Consider the following 22,957-nt stretch of genomic DNA (forward strand, 5'->3'; position numbering starts at 1 on the left):
TTTTAAGCCTATCCTGGCCGACCTGCATTTTTTGCAAAAGTGGGGGGTAGGCTACACTAGGGGAGCAGCAACGCCAGCCACATGGGTGGGTGGGGAGGAAGAGGCAGGGCTTGGGCCAGCAAGGTGGGTTAGCCCCCTGTGAGGGGAAGAAGGGGAGCAGGGCATGGGCCAGCCACATGTATTTGGGATGGGGGGGCAGGGCTTGGGCAAGCAGTCTGGTTCTTGACCAATGGGAACTGCAGAACTGGCACTTGGGTCAGGGGCAGCACGCAGAGCTTCCCTGGACGCCCATGTGCCTAGAGGCCACAGGGACCTGGCAGCCACTTGCAGGAGCCGCATGGAGCCAGGGTAGGCAGGTAGCCCGTCTTAGTCCTGGGCCCCCACTACACTGCCAACCGGACTTTTAACAGCCTGGTCAGCAGTGCCGACCAAAGCTACCAGGATCCCTTTTTGACCGGGTGTTCTGGTTGAAAACCAGATGCCTGGCAACCCTAGCAAGTGGCTCAAGCCAGCCCCATGCACTGTCCCATTTTCCCTTTGGGAAATATGGTCACCCTAGCTAGGATGCAGTTTTAATGCAGGTCCCCTTTGCTCTCTCCTCTTGAAATGGCGTAATCACGGAGCAGTAGCCACCCTAAGGCTAGAACAGGCCAAAACAAAAGACTATACTACAACTCCCACTTCTCATCTGCAGAGGGAGGCGGATATGACGTTGAAAAAGCGGAAGTCGAGGAAGAGAGATGCGGAAGTTGGAAAGTTCTTTTCTGCTTATTCGCTCTCTCCCAAGCCGGCTGAGTTGTTGGGGAGCGTAAGAGCGGAGGAAGTCTGAGCCCGCCAGCTCGCCGTCGTAAGAGTGGCGGCCATCTTGTGCGGGAGGCGATCGGTGCGCGGTCCGGTGGTGGTAGCTAACGACTGAGGCGGCTGCGCTTCCCCACTCCCTGCCGTCTCCTTCTCTAGCAGCAGCTGCTGGGGGTGCTATGTCCGCCGAGAGCCCGGAGCCTGCTTCGGCCGAGGAGCAGAAGGTGGGCGGCTAGGTCGTGCCTCCTCAGGGCACGTGGGGGAGGGCGGCCACTCTCTCCTGAGCTGTGTTGGTTCCGGCTGCCGTCGGGGCCCGGGGCAGGGTCGGCTGCGTCCAGCCTGGCCCAGCAGCGTGCTCCGTCTCTGGCGGCGGCCGGTCCCCTCTCCCGGCCTGCGGGGGCCGCCGGTTCTACCCGGGGCGCGGTGCCCCAGGCCTGAGCTGCTGTTCGGCTCTGCCCGCGCGGAGGCCCCGCTTTGCTCCTGGCCAGGGTCTTGGGGAGCCCCCCAGGCGCGGTGGCCGCTGCCGCGGAGCAGGCCGGGGTCGCTGCGGGAATGGGATTGTCTCAGGATGGCGCCTTGCCGCCGCCGAACTTGGCTGGGGAGGCGCCTCGGGAGCAGGTGTATGCGAGCTCACAGCTTGGGGGTGACTTCCCCGCAGGAAGGTTGGGATGGCGCGCGGCCCCCTGCCCCGGCTCCCGCAGTGAAGCGCTGCGGCCCACTGCAGGATCAGGAAGCTTTTACCCGTGCTGAGCTCTGTGTCCCGGGGGGTGTTGCTGGCTGCGGACAGCTGGGATGTGTGACTGTGCGCGGGGCAGGTTGCAGGCCCTGGGCTCCATAGCTTAACATGGCTGAGAGGTGAAAAACACTAAGATATTGACCTTTGCACATTGTTTCACAGGGGGGAGTTTTAGTCTCCTGACCAATAAACCATTAATATGCCTGGGGCTGCGGGGAATGATCACTTTCCCTCTCCTTATTACTCCCAGGGCCTTTCCCTTTCCCCCAGCTAGTCCCTGTAGTCGTCTGTGTGCTAGGGGTCTGAGGTCTTCATGTGAAGCCTTGGTGGAAGGAAACTCTCCACCATTTTACCAGCATTGTAATTTCTGAATGGCTCAAGGAGCAGCAGGCTACTTGAGAGTCTCTCTTGGCTTTTCCCAGAGGCCATAAAGAATGGAGAGCATCCAAAACAAAACTGCTATACGTACTTATGATCTGTCGTCACTGAAAATGGCCACTTTAAAAGAAATCATTGGCCAGTTTTAAAACATTACTTCTGTTACTTACAGCATCTTGGAGTTTGAAAACTGGAATCTAGCTTCCCTCATTTTATGCTGTCTTTACTTTTTTTCTTGATTTGGACTACAAAAAGTCTCCCTTCTTTTTGGGTTTGTATTATTGCTTACGGTCTGCATTGCAAACATTAAATGGTTTTTTTTTTTTTAAGTCTTCCTAATTGGACTTAAGTTATGGAATCACTTCTGTTGTACTGAAGTGCTGTAACTTTTTACCCCAAACAGTCTAAACTTAGGTGATAGCCTTAAGAGAGTAAACCAAATATATGTCTACATTAGCACTTTTGTTGGTATAACTTATATCGCTTAGGAGTGTGGAAAAAACACACCGCATAGGGACATTAGTTACACTGACAGAAGTGTCGGTGTGGACAGCCCTATGTTGGCGGGGGACATTCTCCCACCGACATAGCTACTGCCGCTCATTGGGGGTGGCTTAATTATGCCAACGGCATAGAGCAGCTACCTGGGAGACCTTTCAGTGGCACAGCTGCATCTGTACAGCTTTGCCACTGTAAGCTCTCACGTGTAGACATGACCTAAAGCTCTGCCGTCATCCACCCATTTTCTTGTGTCTGACCTGAACTAGTTGTACAGGCAGAAAGGGTTTGGGGCTAAAGTTGACTGACTGAAATGTTTTAATGAAGACCTTACTAGTTCAGACTTCCTACAACAAGTTCAATTTTCTATGTTCAATAGCTTAACGTTCTTAAGTTTGGAAAACATTTGTGGAAAAACTATTGACAGGACAGTGTTCCTACCCAAAATGTAGTAAAAATATTTCGGACTATGCATCACTATCAGAATAGCTCTGTATACTTGAGTATTCTTAATCCTAAATTATGCAACAATATAGCTTATGTGATTTCTTTTGTAGTGTTCTAGTTCAAGCAATTGACTCAGGCTGCAAACTTTACGATATTAACTAAATATCAATATGAAGTCTTCAAAGTTTAAACACTTAATGGAGATTTTTTTTGGAACCAGACACTGTATCACTGTTCTGGTGCTGTAGTTCTACTGTGAAATTGATTTGAAACAGACCCAATCTAGTTTAATAGTCCAGGTCAAAGAAATTTAAAAGAACAAACTCTGAATTATAAAAACAGAACTTGAATTTTATTTGCAACCTGTTAGGATGTTGTTTGTGTAATTCTTACAAAGTTGTATTAATGGAATTAAAAACATTTAATAAACTGCATACTAGATTTTATTGACTGGTAGTTTAATTTATGCACCCTCAAGTTATTTCATTTGGGAGCTGGGAACATCTTGCCCTGCCCTCTTCCCAGTTGTCAACTAATAGTAAATTAACAACAACTTTTTCAGGGTTACTTGCTTTAAAATCCATGCATTTTGTCACATCTTTGATGTTCAGTCTCTCACTGATTTTATGTGCCAAGAACAAACACAGGAACCCAGTGACAAGACAGGAAAGCAGTTGACATAGTCACCACCAGTATTTCCACAGGACAAATCAAATGTTGTCTTTTGTAGCAGGAAATGAGAAATATTGCCTGAAAGATTTAGCAACGTTTTGCCTGGGAAAATGTCACTGTTCTCATAAAATAATATTTCGATAATCCAGTGTAGAACTGTAGTACCTCTGTATTACTTACTAAAGTTATGCACCCAGAGAAAAAATTCCTAAAAGCTCTGGAAGCACAGAAATAAACCCTGATTCAGTAAACACTTATAACTGAAACTTGGACAACTCTTTAGATTATAAACTTTTTATTTTGCAACACTACCTTCTGTGAAAATCTGACTTTCAAATAACTCTTGTATTTGGATACAGCCCAATAATGAATCTGAACTGGGCAGGAATTAAATCATCAGAAGTTTTTCTAGTTGAAAGAGAGATGTTTTAGAAACCTTTACTGTATGCTTGTTAGAGTAGAGGAATAAAAAATGTTAAATAAGGGATAAAAATAAATTGAAACTTCAGTTACAGCCGAACTAGATTTTTCTTGTCTTTGGTGTAAAATTTACGGGGTGGGGGGAAGAAAGCGGTGCCCTGTCACAAAATACCTGTCATTTGCCAAAGAATGATAATGGACTTTGTCAGTTCATTTTGTCTAGCCTTAGAGCTTCATATGTCCAAGAAGCCTCTCCTGAGAAGCTGCAGTTTACTCCTGTTTGAATATCTGCTTTTGCCACAGCAGTTTATCTTGAATTTAATTTATTGGTCTTCAGATTCTTATTTTTATAAAATCTCCCTTTGGAGCACTTTCCTTGATGTTTTGTTCTGGTATTCCTGTTGAGCGGACTATAGTTTGAGAAGAATTGATAGTCACGTCTTTGGGTCTTAAAATTTATTAGAAGAAACTGTACATCTACATATTTAGATTTTTTTTGTCCTTGTAGGGAAAAGGAAGCTGTGCATTCTCATCTCTGCTCCAAAATTTGGTTGTCTGAGACCTTTTCTACACTACAGGGAAAAGTCGATCTAAGCTACGTCGACTTGACTACACTGTTCACGTAACTCAAATTGCATAGCTTAGATCTACTTACCGCGGGGTCCACAATATGCGATGTCGATAGGAGACGCTGTACTGTTGACTCCCTTTACTCTTCTCGATCCTGTGGAGTACAGGAGTTGATGGGGAGCAATCTGTGGTTGATTTAGCAGGTCTTCACTAGATCCACCAAATTGACCGCTGATGCATCACCCGTCGAGCCTATGGTAAGTGTAGACCAGCCGTGACAGTGCATTGTATGTCAACCATCTTGGTTTGTCCTACTTAATGAAGAGTTGCAGAATTAATTCCTTTAGAGCGTTTGCATGCTTCCTTATGGCTGCCTAATACAGAAATCTGTTAGTTGTACATGGCCTTCCTCCAAATAAATTGTCAAACATCTGTCTGGATTTTGCTTTTTGTAACATGTCTAGAGAATGTATCCTTTTCCAGAATTCACTAATGCCATTGATGTATGGGTCTCCATTGTTCTAATCAGTAGTAGACAACCATATTCTGCATCCTGTTCAGGTATTAATACACTTAATTAGTTTTGCCACAATAGCATAAATGCAAATTCTATACGTTTTTTGACTTCATGGTAATGTGCTGGCTTGTCAACATGTAAACTAGCACAAGCTGAGTTTCCTTTAAGAGACAGCAAGACAGTGTATTTATGTAAGTTGTTGGATGTTGACCATCATTTATAAATGTCATTAGATGGAGATATTTGTGTGCGTATTGTCTTAAATGTCATATTTGTCTTAAATGTTCTGTCTTTTCTAGCTCTAAGTTGAGTAAAGGTGTTGTGTGAGGGTCACATTTACCAAACATCAACAATCTATAGCTATAATAACCAGGACTTACGAGCTATTAGCTGTCAGAGTTTGTCAGAACTTGCATGGAAGACTTCCTGGGAAAACGCATGGTTTTGTACAAAGTGATGATATTGTGTTCAATTGGGTGTCACACTTCTCTCTGTCTATGCACACACAGTGACCCAGTGTGATAGGAGTCACTTGTCATGCTGTCTGGAGTGGCTCACAACTGTTAGTTCCAATCTTAAGTCAGACTGTCAGAAAACAGGGCAGGCACCCCAAACTGGTGGTATATTCTGTAATTAGATTTCATCAAGCCAGTAACAAATGTGAACTCCTGAATCACTATATCAGTATTACCATGTCACACACAGTCCCCTTAGCATTTCCAGCCCATCTTGCCACCCAGACAAACGGAAGTTTGTGCTAATGGTCACATAAACCAAAAATCATACCACATCAGGTTTCTCCCAGTCCCAGACGACCAGTCGTTTGCCCCCGCATCAATTCATACTCTGAATCTCACACCAAAGATAACGCTGTCAGCCAGTTCTCTAATAGCTAATAAACCTTTAGTTAGTTTAAGAAAAAGAAATGAGTTTTTGAGAGGTTAAAGCAGGTAAAATACATTAACGTGTGAGTCAAAGGTTGTAAGTCCAAAATGATAGCAGAGATGCAGTAATCTGCCAGTGTCCCAAAATCTTTTCAGGGCTACCCAGAATAACTCTGGGGATCTCCATCTTTTTGTTCAGTTTTTCTGCCCTGTTAGAATCCAAACAGTTCAGAGATAAAGGATCTTCCTTTGAATCAGAACTTATAGCTTCTTCTCCGTACAACAATTTGATGATTGTTTTACTCTCATAGTGGCCAATTTGCTTTGAATTAGCATTTCCACTTACAAGGATATTACTCCTGGGAGAATTCTCTGTCCCCTCCAAAAAATTTTTGCACACAGTATTTTAAAATTCTGCAAATTGTGTTAAAAATAACATGACATGATCACATCAGATTCAATTATTTTGGTAATTTATTGCAAAATACTAGCTGAAAGGTATGTCTGTGACAATACAGACACACAAAGAATTTCCCCAGGAGTAGAGTGTTAAAGAAATCCCTGTGACAACGCAGTTCCTATTTCTCTGCCTTCTCTCTCTCTCCCCCCACCCCTTTGTCCCCCCCTCCCCCACGCCGAGCCCAGGTGGGAGGCCAGACACCCACAACCTCTCCCACCAGAGATCAGTTGCGGGGCCCTCCTGGCCCAGATACCTGCAACTGCTTCACACACACACACACCCCGAGCCCAGCCAGAGGGGCCCCCCAGCCCAGATACCCGCCCCCCCTTGCCCAACACCTGCACCCTCCCCCCCAAAGATCTCAGTTGTGGGCTTCCCCAGCCCAGACACCCACCCCCATATCCCTCAGAGCCCAGGGATCCAGAGAGAGAAACAGCCTGATGCTCAATTCCAGGCTTGTGTGGAGTTTCCTGCGTGCTGCCACCTCCTTCCCTCTGGGCATGCTGGGAACTGCAGCTGCTGGTAACCCTGTAGCTCCCTCGGTCCCCTGCAGCAGTGTCTTCTATGTGTGAAGTGGGCTCTGCGGGGTCAAGTGGTCCCTAGTGGCGGTCAGCAGCACTGCAGCCCATTTCTGTGGGGGAAAGGAAGTTCTGTGCACACAACATTAATTTCTGGAATGCGCAGTGGTGCAGTATTCCCCAAAGAGTTTGAACTACATAATGCGAATGCCTGCTATTACATTATAATAGGAATAGATAAGTGAAAACAATACAAGTAACGTTCCATTAGTTTTCGTTAAGTTCTAACACCTAAATATACTTCATTAACATATACTTTGATCTATGGTTATTTAATTACCAGGCATGTATAATGTAAATGTAATGTAATAGTAAGCAACAGGATATAGATAGGCAAAAACAATACAGTTAACATCTCCTTTGATCTCTGTTAACTCACAAGAAAATTGCCTTGAATATATACTACTACATTTAACTTCTTTGATATTGACACACAAGTGAATTGGCCTATGGCTCTGGCCTGAGCTGATCTGTCAGCGTCACAGCACTATTGTTGGAAGTGATCTTTATATGTGAAAAGATATCTTGATCAGTACAACCTCTAAATGAGATGCCATTTACGGTTCAATGCAACTTCGTGGGACTGTTAAAACTAGACAAACAAAAAAATGTACCGGCGGGTACAACATTGTTTTGGCAGAGAGGTGGGTTAGATGACTTGATAGGTCTTCCATATCTATTTACCAACTGGCTGCTTTCTTGTTCATTAATGTATTGAAATAGACTGGTGCTCCTGCATGGTGAGCTCATGCTGTCATTGAATTTTCTGTGATGATTCCAAAGTCCTTCCTCACAAGATCATGCAAATTCAGAGCCCATCAGTATGTGAGGAAGTTCAGTCTTTTTGCACAAACTTATACAAACTGAATTTCATGTAATTGTGTAATCTAGTTCTCCACTATTTTTAAGTTGGGAGTGTCTCACAATTCTCTACTGTTGAGTTGTGTCTGGACAGAAAAATATTGCATGTGGTTAATCCTCAGGTCTTCCAAAGAGGTAACAAGGGGAAGTATGATACCAGGGAGAGGCGTTAATTATGGCAACGTTCAAAGACGAGCTGAATGCAGTTGGGTGACTCTCTCAATGAGAGTTCTCATCCCTTTACTTCTTATCCAAAAGTCTTGCCGTGTCTTCATTTTCACAAGAGGAGCATTTAGCCAGCCTTGCGGATTAAAAGCAGTAGCAACCAGCATAAATCAAAAGGGCCTCTCCCAAAATTTGCCACAATTGAGTACCAGAAGCAGTCTAGGCTTGGCCTCTGCATTGGAAAGTAACATCAACATAACAGTATTGAATAGAAGAAAATACTTGTTTCTGAAAATTATTGGTCTGATGATGATTTCATGTGTATGGAAGATATGCACATGCTCTTTCATATATACATATAATACGAGCAGATAACCAAAGTAGAGGGTGATGTTGAAAAACAAGAGGCTGCAAATTCTTGTCTGTTGAGTAGACATCTTTAAAATGTTGAATCACTTGATGTGTTGTACACATGAGTCTGTTCCAGCGATGCGATGGACATTACTCAATCTTAAACTTGTACTGTATCAGCCTGTGGAAATCTGTTAGAACGTATATCAAACTACTTATAGATTCATTAGTGTTCCATAAAAGGCCAGTATCTATAAATGTGCTATAATGGCAGACAAGGATTCAGAGCTGTACTATTCTGATATTTGTATGCAGTGTGGGGTGATACTAATACTCCATAGCTATAGTACAGTCATGAAAGAGGAGTCTTGTCACAAACTAATATCTACACAGATCTTTTCTTGTGCAGCTTTATGTACGATGCAGCAGGGATACTTGGAAAAGGTCCCACTGGCACTTGTATAGATTTCAAAAGTTTTTGTACCACCAATTTTAGATTGAGAAATTAATCTTGCTCTATGAAATTGGATATATTGGCTGATACAGTGTTATCAGCTATTTGTAAAATTGGAGTCCTGCGAGATACAGCAGGAATCTTTTTTTGCCTTGTATATTTAATTTTAAGATGGGAGGGGGACACACTCTATAGTTGCTGCAATCAAAGCTCTTGGAAAAATGCTGAACAGTGTCTAGTCAAATCCTCTCTAATAGTTTGTGGCATCAGATGGCTAACATAGATCACTATGCTATTGAATTGCTCAGTGGGGGAGTTCTGGCACAGGTGTTTATAGAAATAAATTTTTTAAATTGTATATGTTTCAGGAAATGGAAGATAAGGTGATCAGTCCAGAAAAAGTTGAAGAAGCAAAGTTGAAAGCAAGATATCCTCATCTAGGCCAAAAGCCTGGGGGTTCAGATTTCTTGAGGAAGAGGCTTCAGAAAGGAGTGAGTTCTGTTTTATAAATTGATCGATACAAGTCACTTACATGGAAAAGTAAATGTGGAATGCTTGTTGCTGTGACTTTTTCCCCCCACTATACTGATGCAGATAATGCATACATTGCTGCAAAGGTTTTTTTGTTGAGCCAGAGAGTAATGCTCTGGAAAAAGCCATGCAGTGTTCAGAATCCTTTAATGTTATTTTTTGAAGTCAGTAACTTTTTACACTATAGCAGTGTAACTTTGCCTCAGTGGGTCACAATTGAGGATGCCAAATTCAGGATGAACTGCTGAAAAAATAGGGCAGATACACCCCAAGATTGGTGGCTAATCTCCCATCGGATATACCAAACCAGCAACAAAGTAAACTTCTGTTTCACCACACTGGCTAACAAGAAGTCATAAAAACAGTTTCCTTGGGCATCCCAGTCCTTGTATTGCCACCGAAAACACTGGATTTAGAGATGAGTGGTTCTTTACAACCAGTCTCATCAAATAAAAGGTTCTTCTGGTCCCAAAGGACTAGCTACACACCCAGGTCAATGTATAACTCAGATCTTACCCCAAAATCATGCTGATGCCAATCCTTTAGTATCTAAAGGTTTATTTATAAAAAGAAAGAAAGAAAGAAAGGTGAGCATTCAAATTGGTTAAAGGAATTAAATACATACAGTAATTGCAAAGTTCTTGGTTCAGGCTTGCAGCAGTGATGGAATAAAGTCTCTGGCTGCATCCAAATCATTGTAAGGTCCTCAGTCCATTCATTAGAACGCTCCAATTAGGATAAGTTCATAGTCCAAAGGCTTGGGCAGGAAAGAGGCTGGAGTGTGATAGAGGCAAAATGGAGGGATTTCTAGGGCCTGTTATATCCTCTCACATGTGGAGGGAAACTCATTGTTGTAAAAAAAAAAAAAAAAAAAAAAAAAAAAAAGCAAACCTCAGCACAGCTAGTGGAAAATTACAGAGAAAAGATGTGAGTTTGGAGTCACGTGGGCAAGTCACATGTCCCTGCCCAATTTTGCTCTGTCATTGTAGGAAGCCATTACCTATACTCCGGACAGCATGTTTACAGGATAATCCACTCAGTGTAGATGAGCATCTCCCATGGTCCATTGTAAGTTAAGTGTCTTTTGATGGGCCACTCAATTTGAATAGACCCTCCAAGATGTACTGCCTAGCTACCTTGTTGGTTATCCCAGGAGAAAACATTTGAAACACAGGTATAGAGCCAATACTCATAACTTAAAATACAAAAATGATACATGCATACAGACAGCATAATCATAATCAGCAAATCATAACCTTTTTCATAGACACCTCACTTGACAACCTTTGAACAAGTTTTGTTGCAAATGTATAACAGTGGTTGCAACAATGATCTATATCAGTGGTTTTCAAACTGTGGGTAGCGATCCAGAACTGGGTCGCGGACTGGAAGGGACTGGGTTGCGGAAGCTCTGGTCAGCACCACCAACCGGGCCGTTAAAAGTCCTGTTGGCGGTGCTGCCCAGATAAGGCAGGCTAGTCCCTACATTTTCCGACACACACTGTGCCCCAAAAGCAGCTAGCAGCAGTTCCGGCTCCTAGGTGGTGGGCGGGGGCACGAGGCTCCATGCACTGCCCCCGCCCCGAGTACCTGCTCCGCACTCCCATTGGCTGGGAACTAGTCAATGGGAGCTGGAGGGGATGGTGCTTGAGGGTGAGAGCTGAGCAGAGTTGCTTGCGCGCCTCCGCCTAAGAGCTAGACCTGCACCTGCTGCTGGCTGCTTCCGGGGTGCAGCGTGGTCCACGGTGCCAGGCCAGGCGGGAAGCCTGACTCTGCAACCCAGCTGCGCCGTTGACCGGGAGCCGCTGAGATAAGCCTGTGCCCCAAACTCCGGCCTCAGCCCTGAACCCCCCCCAAACCCAGAGCCCCTTCTTGCACCCCAAACCCCACCCCAGAGCCTGCACCCCCAGCCCAGAGCCCTGACCCCCTCCCGCACCCCAGCCCTGAGACCCCCCCCAGACCTGGAGCTCCTCCTGCACCCCAGAACTCTCATCCCTGGCCCCACCCCAGAGCCTGCACCCTCAGCCCGGAGCCCTGACCCCCTCCTGCATCCCAACCCCCTGCCACAGCTCTGAGCCCTCCCCAAACCTGGAGCCGCTCCTGCATCCAAACCTCTCATCCCTGGTCCCACTCCAGAGCACACACCCCAACCACCAGTCCAGAGCCCCCTCCCACACCCTGAACCCCTCATTCCCAGCCGCAGCCCTCACCCCAACATTCTGTCCCAGCTCTGAGCCCCTCCCATACCCCAGACCCTTCATCCCCAGGTCCGTTGGGTCACGGACATCAACAATTTTCTTCAACGGGGTCGCCAGGAAAAAAGTTTGAAAACCACTGATCTATATGGTCCTATTTTAATCAGCTAGCGTCACAAATGGTAAAAGCCATCGGAAATTATGTTTGTTCAAAGATCATGCCTGCAAAACAAACACTAACAATCTGGCACTGTAACTGAATACAGCTTCAATGACTCATCCAACCTTTTTGAGAACACTAAATTCAAAAGGTGGCCCCTTGTTGCCTGACAGTACTTCCATAAAATCAGCCGTCATTCCACTGTAGTAAACATTTAGGGCCAGAACCTGGTCCCTGCTACAGCTGCTTTGCATTGCTCTTATACCATCCCTCCTGTTTTAGGATTGCCAAAATTAGTGGCCGCTCTTAAAAAATATTGACCCATCTTCCTAGTAACTACATGAAGGCCGTAATGTTTCACTGAAATTTGTGCCAATGTACTGTAGACATCACAGGTATTGTAGTCATAAATTTATATCCCAGCCTGGAGAGCACTCAATCCATTAGATCAGTAGTATGGAATGAGTCGGCAGTTTTGTTCTGTTCCAAACTCAGCCAGTGATTTTTGTTTTTTACACTGGGCAAGTGTCTCATCTATTTTGTGCTTTCATTTACCCATCTGTAAACTGTTCAGTATGTTTGCATGAAAGGCACTATGTAAAGTGTCCTCTGTGATTAGATGAGCAGTCATGGTAGGCCAGGTGTTGTGCAAGCTTCTGCAACCTCTGCCAGTACATGCACCTCCAGATCTATAGCATCCTAGCTTTTACTGTTTGTTGTGCAGCTCAGATGGGAGTGGCATATGAAAGTGAAGTCAAGCCATCTTTAATCCCCCACCTACCAGCCAATGCAAAGTAATGTTGGCAGTTAATGGCCCCCCAAAATTGGTGGGAGGTAGAAGCTGTGACATAGTGGGGATTTTCCCTTATGTTGTATGTGAGCCTTACTGTTTTGCATGAATGCTGTGCGTGCCTCAGTTTCCCTGTGTATTGCACCAATGTCTAGGTGGTGGGAATAAGGGTGTGTGACTTTTGTGGGGGCTGCTCCAGCTGCCTGCACGGATGCTATGGCTGCCCCTTTGTAATCTGAGACCCAGGAGGGGGATGCGACCAGATGACACTTGGCCCGGGAAGCGAGACAAAGGCCAGAGGGGGAGCAACAGGCAGGGCAGGGACCGGGCAGCTCGAAGCGAGTCAGTCTCGGCTGGCTTGGGGCACAGGGGGAGGACCAGAGCCATAGGTCTGGGGTCCCTTTACCCCGCCCAAGATGGACTTGGTTGAAAGTCACTGATTTCTGTGCTAACAAGTTCTGTCCTATGCTGTGTTCCTGTCAACTAATAAACCTTCTGTTTTACCGGCTGGCGGAGAGTCACGTCTGACTGCGGAGTTAGGGTGCAGGGCGCTCTGGCTTCCCCAGGAGCCCCGCACGGGTGGACTCGCTGCGGGAAGCACATGGTATGGAAGGGGATGCTGAATTCTCCAAGGTCAGACCCAGGAAGGGTCTAAGATGTCTCAGCTTCTTGTCCTGGAGACAGTATGCTCAGAGAGAGGACGCATGCTCCCCCAGAGTCCTGGCTGGCTTCATATGGAGTAGTTCTAGAGCATCGCCCTCGTGACTCCATGACAACAGCTTCCTGAACGTGTCCTTTTTTCTGTACCCTGAGCTGGAACAGCTGCTACGCAGGTCCTTTGCCACATGAGTGGACTTCTCAGGTAGCAGTTAAGATTGCTTTTTGCTGCTTTGCTGTTGGAGCAGCACAGATCAGCCAGAGTGGGGTCAGGATCTTGCCCAGTAGATGAAGCCAGTGTAAATGAGGCTGAATTGGGAACGGTTAACCACATTATTATAGGGACTCCTCGTTTTTTTCACATTATTATAGTTCATCTGTGCAATCCATAGATGGAAGGTAAGTGCAGAGAGGTGTGCTCCTGGATTATCCTCACAGAATCTGAGTTGTTTGGGGCTTTTTGTATGATCGTTAGAGTACAATTAACATGTTCATTCACTTATGCTCAGAGAAAACATTTGTCTTTAAGCAGAGTATCTAAATATGTGCTCATGTATCTCTTGAACTATTCACTACAGTTAAATATAATGTTGCAGTACGAAGGACATTATGATCTACATGCTTTTGCTGGTATAGTTTATTTCACTGGTATATGATATACTGGCAAAAAGGCTGCACTAGGAGGGTTTTCCAGTTAAGTTCAAAGTGTAGACCTGGCCTAAGGCTCTCAGGAAAACACAGATTTGGTGACTAATGGATTGGCGATCCAAGGTCAGGATGCAAATTGTGCCCCCTGTCACCAGCCCTTCCCAGTTAATTCAGGGGCTGTTAGCTCAGGCACTGTATATTGCAGCTGCTATCATACTTAATGGAGAGCCATTCAGAGCTTCACAGGTTGAAACCAGTACCTTAAACTTCTCTTAGAAATGAGTCAGTAGTTAATACAGAACACTGAGAATGGGTGTAATGTGCTCTCTGTATTAAACACTTAACTAGTGTGTTACATGTTCTACAGTATTCAACTTCCAACTGACTTGAATTTATAAACCTATAAATAGGGTAATCCGTTCCAGAGGTGATATGGAATATGGAGGAAGCTTAATTTTAAGTCTGATTTTTGGCCTCCTTGTATAACCTAAAAATAGTCACATAAGCCTCAAAACTGGCAAATCTGGGGCTGAAGTAGAGAATGTCCTTTACAATATAAAGGATTGAATGGGACAGCAGGTTCCTGAATTATGTTTGACACTTTGCAACAAAAAATAAAGCTTGAAAAAGATGAAAAGTTTAGTTTACTAAACACTATTAGCTGAGACCTAGTGGGTAGCAGTAAAATTTGGTTTGCCTGCTCCAGCCACTATAAAATTAGGTCTCAAGTTATGGTTTAAATATCAAAATTGTAAATCTCTAGCTTTTTCTTTGCAGAGTCTTCAAAATGTAACCTGACTGAGAAAAGGGGTTGACATTGCAGATTCTCTCCACTCCCAACTGTCTGTCTTATAAGTAAAACAAAGACCAGTCTTAAACAGCCAATTAAATTTGGGAAGAACAATCTTGTTATGTATTGACATTTCTGGTAGACTTGAACCATCTACATGTCTCACTTTTGAAGGGACACTAACCACTTAAATCACACTTCCGAATTTTAATTGTCAGATTTGTTTTATTTACCGTTTTATTTTACTGGCTTTTTTTTCAGTATTCTCTGCGTTAGACAGTGTTCTGTGTGTAGCGGGTTTCATTGTATAATCACTTCCCTTCTTTGTTCATTATTTCTTTTAATATGCAGCGTGGGAAGACACTTAAATTGAATTGTCTTTGGAAATAAAGCAAAATTTTTGTTAGTAATTAGATTTTGGTGGGTGAGGCACATGTTCACAATCCAACAATCATTGTTAGCCCATTGATACAGGGGGATAAAATATGGCACTGCATATTATGATTTCTGTTCATGTGGCACAGTGGCTCAATTTTGAAGCAATTGTTTCTACAGTGTGCCACAAGTCTTCGGGAGGCAGTTTTCCTCTATGTTCAGTTTGCTTTCTCTCTGACACTGCTTTTGTTCGGCCAAAAAACAAAGAGCACTGTCCCTTCCATAAGCCTAGTAAACTCTACACTGTCGTTTTCTGTTACAGAAATATAAGAGCGAAAACTAATATTATGGGGGGAATCGTAGACACACTTAGGGCTAGATTTACAAAGGGATTTAGGAGCCCTACTGGAATTCACAACCCTGAATTAGATGCTCAGACTTCCTACAATGGATGGGGAGAGTTCGGTGTCTAAGAATGGGAATAGCACAAACCACCACACTGAATGGGGAGCTGCCTAAGCCAGCCAGTAGGAAATGCCAAGGAAATTGTATGGCCTAAGCTCCACAGAGAGAGTTAAGTGCGTAAGTCTGGACTCGAGGGAGGCAGCCAGCTCCACTTGGGATGTGCAGCCATGATCTCTCTCCTTGAGTTAGCTGGTGTGTGTGGTGGGGATTTTTTTTTTCTTTTTTTTTTTGGTAAGAAACGCAGTAGCAAGAGGCAGCATCCCTGTTTTCACCTTTGGTTAGGGTGTGTGGGAGACCTGGGCTCAATTTCCCCCTTTGCCTGATGTGGAGAAGGGATTTGAACTTGGGTCTCTTACTTCTCAGGTGAGTGTCCTAACCACGGGACCGTGGGATATTCGGGGGGGGGGGGGGGGGGGTTCCACAGTTCTCAGAGTGTCCTGTTGGAGCTGTTCCACTAATATATATAATTATCCATTGTGCCAATGAGAGTGACTCTGTAGTCCAGTTAGGGCACTGGAGTGAGAGGTGGGAAATCCCTGTTCATATCCCTTCTCCACATCAGTTAGAGGAGGAGGAGGAATGAAACCTTGGGTTTTCTATATCCCAGGTGAGTGTCCTAACCACTGAGCTGAAGGTTATAAGGTGCTGCTGCCACTCTACTCTCCAGCCATTTTGTGTGGATTTAGGTGTGCTCCAAGCATGCCTACTGGATCAGCCCCTAAAGGCAAGAGTGGCAGCAGAATGCCTGGTTTCTGAATCACACTAGGGCTTATGTTCTGAACTACTGTGAAGTGTCAGCACTTAGACTGCTGTGTACATGCTCAGCTGCTGAAATTTTGGCACCTACAAGGTAGAACAGCTGAGTGGTGGTCCCAGTGGTGACCAAATGTGGAATATAAGTGCCTAAGTCAATTTCTGGATCCAGCCCTTACAGTTAAAGCTGCATAACTGTTGTCATTCTAACTCATTTTCAGTTGCTGTTCGAAACTTTTGCTTCTGGACAGAAAACTCTGAAGGAATTCTCTTTGGAAAGTTAGAAGCAAAGCAGATCAGCTAGCTTATCTGTGAAGGCTATGACAAAAGATCTTTTTATTTGGGGTTGGGAAGTTTCAGAAAAGGTCAATAGATTTCCCTCTGGCTGAAATGTTATGGGGTTAGAAGGTACAACTTGGTGTTGGTATAGTCCTCATGAAAAAGTGTTTTCGTTTTCATTTTCAAGCCTTTTCATTGTTTTGGTTGAAAGTAGGTGGTTTGACCAAATGGGCCTTTAAAAACTCAGAGCATGCTCAATTTTTTTTGTTTGTTTGTTTTTTCCTAAGATCATAATTAAGGCTATGATTTGGTCGTGGCAGTCACGGATTCTGTGACTTTACGAGACCTCCGTGACTTTTTCGGCTTCAGCTGTCAGTGGCTGAAGCCGGGGCTGGAGGTGGGACTGTGCGTCCCTGCCCTGCAGTTGGAACCCAGACCATGTCCTGCCCTGCCTCGCAGCTGGGGCTGGAGCCAGGGCCATGTGCCCCTGCCCCATGGCTTCCCAGGGCCATCTCTCTCTCCTTTCCCCTCTCCTCTCCCCCCCCCCCCCCCCCCCCGGCTATGGCCGGGGCTGTGCATCTGTGGCGGGGGTTAGAGCGGGGACTCTGTGCCCCTGCCCCACAACTGCAGCCAGCTCCAGAGCCAGGGCTCCATGTCTCCCCTGTGGCCACAGTCCCTGGAGGCGGGTGGGACTCAGCCTGTCAGTCCCCCCCCCCCCCCCCCCCATGGAACTCCAGCTGTCATTCCTCCCTACTTCCTCACTCTGCCCCTGAGTTATTTCTAGTAAAGTCACAGACAAGTCACTGGCTCCCATTAATTTTTGTTTGTTTGCCTGTGACCTATCTGTGGCTTCTACTAAAAATAAAGGTGACAAAATCTTAACCATGGTACGTGCAGCTCAGGAAGGACTTTCTGTGAGTGTGTCCGTAACTAATTTAGCTGTATAATGTGAAGTCTAGTTAAATATGCTGGGTGTGTGTTTTTTGGGTTTTTTTTGTTTGTTTGTTTGTTTGTTTTTGTTTAATTTATTTCAAGGTAGCACAGCTCTGGGATTCCTGGAGCAGGCTCTCTATCCTTTGGACTTTCTAAGATATTTTGGTTGTTGAGGTACATGATTCTGAGTTCACTTAGCACACCAAGCTTTTCAGGTCCTGGGTTGAAGTCCTTGACAGTGAATGAAGCCTCCTGTTCTTTTGAAAACTATGGTCAGTAGCAAAGTGCTTATATGAAACAGGACAGACCTATGGTTACGTGTGAAATCTTAACATCAGCGTTTCTTCACCTGCCATGCTTAACTCTGCAGTCTTAATGTTCTCAACTTACTGTTTTATTTTGGAGTGTTTAATAAAGCTATTGTGCCCCAAATGGGGTAGAAAATAGTTTTGTTTTTTAACTCTTCGTTCTTCTCCTTTTTAAGAGCACTGCTTTAAACTTCCCACTCAGTTATCTATTTCTGAAGTTTTAAATGGTCTTTGATTCAATAACTGATGTAATTTCATTTATGTATTGGATAAACTTTTCAAGTCTTAAATATTTTTGTCTTCTAGCAAAAATACTTTGATTCTGGGGATTACAACATGGCTAAAGCAAAAATGAAGAACAAGCAACTCCCTACCGCAGCTCCTGACAAGACAGAAGTGACTGGTGATCACATTCCCACTCCACAGGATCTTCCTCAGCGGAAACCATCTCTTGTTGCCAGCAAGCTGGCTGGCTGACTAGAATGGCTGAACTGCATGAATCTTCTCATTCCTGTTTTCTCCTGAATAGTTATTCCTCACTTTTTTTTTCTCTTCCCCCCTACACTAAGTCATTGAGACTGACAGCTTTGCAGGTAGTGGTAGCATGTGCTGCTATTGTATGGGAGTACTGTTGAGAGTAAAATGTGTAGTACTTGGTCTAGTTGAGAACAATGCACTGATAAAAAGGACAGGTTTGGTTAGAGCAATGTAAAGTAATCTACTTGAAAATGTACATATTGCCTATTTCCTAGTGTAGGACTGGTTTCAGCAAGTGACATCGCAAGTTTTACAATTTTTACTGTTTCTGCTTTCCTTATTTCACCTCAATTGCAGCATAGTATGTTTGTATTTAATATAACTACCTGTTGTGTTGCTTTTTCTTCTGTGTTTGGTTTCTGCTTTGTTCTCTAAAATAGAGGTTTAGACCACAAGTTGCTAGGAGGTAAAGCATGTATAAAAACAAAATTGGGGCTTTGAATGAATTTGTGTATCTGCTCTTGAACTTGAATGGCCTTAAACCTGTCTCAGCTTTAACAATAGACTTTTACTTGGGCAATATTTGCCCATTCTCTTGTAACTCTTGTGAACCTATTACTTATTTACAACTGCCTGTTGAAGCTGGTATTCTTTTCAGTTCTGTAGTGTAGAACACACTTTTGTTGAAGATGTGAATGAAGTGTGCATGTGCATAGACTGTTGAATTCACTCTTGTGCCATTTTTGTAAATACAATAGTTTTGCACAACCTTTTGCAATTGTCTATTAATTTTACATTTTAAAAAGCAGAATGTGCCAACCAGAAGCACAAGTGATTCTGTACCTTTGAAAGTCTCAGCCTGAAATTATGTGCTCAGAATGTTGCTGCTGAACGTAACAAACTTCTGTACCCAGAATTCATGAAACACTTAACATAGAAACTTGATTGAGTTGGTCTTAACCCTATGCTTTTGCAGCTGTATTTTTTCTGTGTGTAACAACCTCCAATGTTCATATATGGTAATCTGAATTATGTACCTATGGGCATTCAAAGGCAGGTGCCCATTCTGTTCAGTATCTTTTAAATCTATAGCTTTTAAAGTTGAAATGCTTTGTGGGATATTTGGAATATGGAGAAATAAATGTATGAAAACGTATACTGTCCTTGAGGGTTCCCCAGATGACAGCCTTCAAAACAACTAGGGGTTACTAAGAAATTGGACAGGCATTAATGCATTTGGAATATTTAATGTTTTTAATTGAAAGGATATGAAATCTTGTTTTGCTGAACGCTTAAAGTGATGTTATAATATATAGACTTATTGTTGGGACATCTTAGTTCTTTGTGTTGCACAACAAACCCTAACTGGTTTTGATCAACACCAAGAATAGGAACTTATATTATACACTATGATCTATTGATTAACACAAGATGTGTCTATTGATAGATAATGTTGTAGTTTGTCATTTCAGTAAATAAAGATAAATTTCACTTTCTGTGTAGACAGTGCAGGTCATATGGGGACCTAAATTGCTAGATACAGCAGGTAACACTTGGAAGCTACCAAAATATAAATGTAATTACATCATATCAGAAAGCTAGCTGAGCATGGGCACAATATGAATCAGAACTTGCTCTTTTAGCTGGATCAGGTATTAGTTAATGTAGTGCTTGCTCTATAATGCTTATTAAAAACCAATTAACAAAAAGGCTGTAAGTTCCCCTTTTGAAAAGAGGAGTTCAGAATTTTTCCTCCCTTCCCCCCCCCCCCTCCTCCCCAAAATCACCTCTCCAAGAAGGCAAGAGTCTTGGATAGCTTGCATTTGTCATTCACTTCTTCAAGGAAAACTGCAACACAATTCCTTTGTGTAAACCCAGCCCAATCACAAGCATGCATGAAAGAATATTCTAATTACAATGTGCATTTAAAAAATCTTCTGTATTGTAATCATTCAAAAAAAAAAAATCTTGTGGGGGAAATGACCATTGAAGAAAAATTAGACTAATCTTTCTTCTTTTCAGTGCCCCATCCCAAAGAATGACTAAAAGGTCAGAAAACAAACAAGGAAAAACTTAGTTAAGCTTAACTCAGACCTATTTGACCATGCACTGTGGCCAAGGGCCTGATTGTTTCCATAGGCACTGAGCACCTGCAGCTCTCATTGACTTCACCCGTTTTGAAAATTCTGGTCTCTTTTCATAAAAGATGTAGTGGTAGATATGTTAATTATGTGTATGGTAGGTTTAGATGATTTAAGGGTATTGGTACAGGATTAATTTGCATAATCTTGTCAGTTTGACCCTCCCCCATTTGGGTCAAAGAAGGACACTCATCCCAGAGAATTTCGAAATCTCAAAGAAGTCTGTTCCTTTTTACATGTCTTTCATAGGTCTTTTTGCTTGTAATTCATGCTAATTACAGTTCACTTTTTCCTTACTTCCATTAAGATTATAACAAATTTGTGAATATTTTTCATGGGAACGAGACTGAATAAACAGTAAAATTGATACCCTGTTTCCATAAGTAAAAAGTTAATCTGGGAAAGGAGAATTTATTAAATCATAAGTGTATACCACAATAGCAAGGAAATACAGATATATATATAGAGAGAGAGAGAGAGAAAAGTAAACTGCTTTTTATAGCTGTCTGTCCTAATGTGAAAATCCTTCCTTATTTTTGTATGTATGACTGAAAGCAAATGAAAAATTAGGCCTACTGATAGGATTTAAGATTTGGTCTGAAACAAGATTCTAACAATTGAAAGTGACTCAGTGTGCATTGTTGGTGATGCTACACTGTAATTCACCAGGTGAGTTGTCTTGATATTTAAGGAGGTAAAAATGGCTTAAATTTAACATTCCATTCCGTCAGCTATAATTCACTATTTTGTACCACTGATTAGACACCAAATGCTTGTTGTCCATTCAGTGGCTTGCAGTTCTTAAAGTTGTAGCAAATGCCATTATAGATGATTCATGAGAAATATATATTTGAAGTACTGTTTTACTAACCAGGGAATGACTGATTGTGAGCCTTAACCTCGTCTGATAAACCTCAGCAGCAGGCACAGCTAGTTTGATTATATATACATTAATTAAGACTTAATGATGAAGCCCAATAATCGCTTCACAGTAGATCAAACTTGACTGCTAATGTACACCTACCTTCATCTTACTCTAGCAAGATAACTAAGCTATCCAAACTTGTGTATATAATGTATAATATGAGTTTTACCATTTGATAAATAACCTTTTTCAGAGATCTATCTGCACTGTAGCCTGGTAGTCCCTTTCTTATCTTGCCTTTAAGGGTAGGCAGTGATTAGCTAGTAGTACTCATGTAGGTTTATTATACAGTATCAAGTAGCATCAACATTTTATTCAAAATAGTTGCAAGTGGATTAATAGCCTCAAAGATATGTCCCCAAACCTAATAGCACTGAAGGCTTCTCTCATTGTTCATGGTACTGTAGGACAGTGTTTGTGCAAAGGCCCCAGAAGTGCTGTTTTGTTGGACATATTCTTTACACCCACTCAAGAAGTTAAGGTGATGAAATGTCAATGGCTTCTTACAAACATACACGTTGTATAGTATACATAATAAATTGATCTACTTAGTTTTTATTGTGATGTGCAAATTTGTCTTGTCTTTACCATGGTCTCCAAACCATATTGCATATCTTAATCTTTATGAAGAATTTCTAGAACCCAAATCTTGCTCTTCTGTATCACTAAAAGTATGACTGGACCTCAATTTCTAGTATGTTGGACTACAGAACTACTTTAATGTAACCATGTTTATATATCAGCGCTTATTTGTCTAACATAGGCAATTAAAACTTACTGTTTGAAAATTTTAACTCCTTAACAAATGCTTGTTTCAATGCCTTGCATTTTTGAGCGAAGGTGATTTCTGTGAGAATTAACTTTGCATCTAGAAGATAGCACTGCAATAGATAGTAACCTTACCTCAAAACTTGGCCCTTAGCGCCCAAATTTTGATATCCAAAGTTTTACCAGTAACTTTAAATAGGAAAAGACCAATCCGGTAAGTCGAAACCATGTTTTAATGTGTCTTCCTTTTGGAAGGCTTTCAGAATATTTGCAAAAGGCAGGCTGACGTCCATGCATGAGAAATCAACTGACATCACTGAAAGGTAGTATTTTTTTATTTAGAAGTAGACAGCTGTTTCCTCAATCAATCTATTTTACTATATGCCTGCTAATGCTGTAGTAGATTGCTCTTGATGGCTCGTTGATACCCCTTTTCTAAAAACAAACAAAAAAACCTGTTAATATAAACAATCTTCCTCTTTTTAAAGGCATATAATGTTCAATCTTCAATTTTCACTTACTCCATAAACCAAGAATATTTTCATATTTAGTCACTCAAATCGTGTGCCTTGATAACTAAGGCAAATATTGACCTTTCATGGTTGTATTTGTGGGCTACTGGACATCTCATGCCAATCACATTCCCGCATAAATGCGGCCTTTGGTATGAAACCTCTGACGTGCCAGTGAACTGGTTAAAGAGAATGACAAAAGGCAGGGTGCTAGTCTTTCCAGTTGTAAGACTATTTTACAGCAAAATTTTAAAATTCTTCCACTGTACTGCAATTTCACTCCCCTGCTGAAACAGATGTGACTCGGTCCAGTTGAAAGTCAGTGCAATCCTCAGGCCCTTTGAGTAGTTAACCAGAGAGAACAGACAGCTTAGACTTCTGCTGTCAGAGTACAGATTTCTCTGAAATTCTAAATAATGGCATATCCTGTGAATGTAAACATTTTAGCCTAATTCCTAAAC

The 22,957-nt window shown here is 42.9% G+C and overlaps 1 protein-coding gene across 1 annotated transcript; it reads left to right on the forward strand.

The window, feature by feature from the left end:
- The first annotated feature begins 750 nt into the window (after window positions 1-750).
- ARPP19 (cAMP regulated phosphoprotein 19) lies at window positions 751-21,774 on the forward strand. Its single transcript, XM_048866358.2, has 3 exons — window positions 751-1,022; window positions 9,158-9,280; window positions 17,980-21,774. Exons 1-3 carry the CDS (start codon window positions 978-980, stop codon window positions 18,148-18,150), a joined length of 339 nt encoding a protein of 112 aa, XP_048722315.1. The 5' UTR covers window positions 751-977; the 3' UTR covers window positions 18,151-21,774.
- The last annotated feature ends 1,183 nt before the right edge of the window (window positions 21,775-22,957 follow it).

This window comes from Caretta caretta, chromosome 10 (genome assembly GCF_965140235.1).
Source record: "Caretta caretta isolate rCarCar2 chromosome 10, rCarCar1.hap1, whole genome shotgun sequence".
NCBI classification, from domain to species: Eukaryota; Metazoa; Chordata; order Testudines; family Cheloniidae; genus Caretta; species Caretta caretta.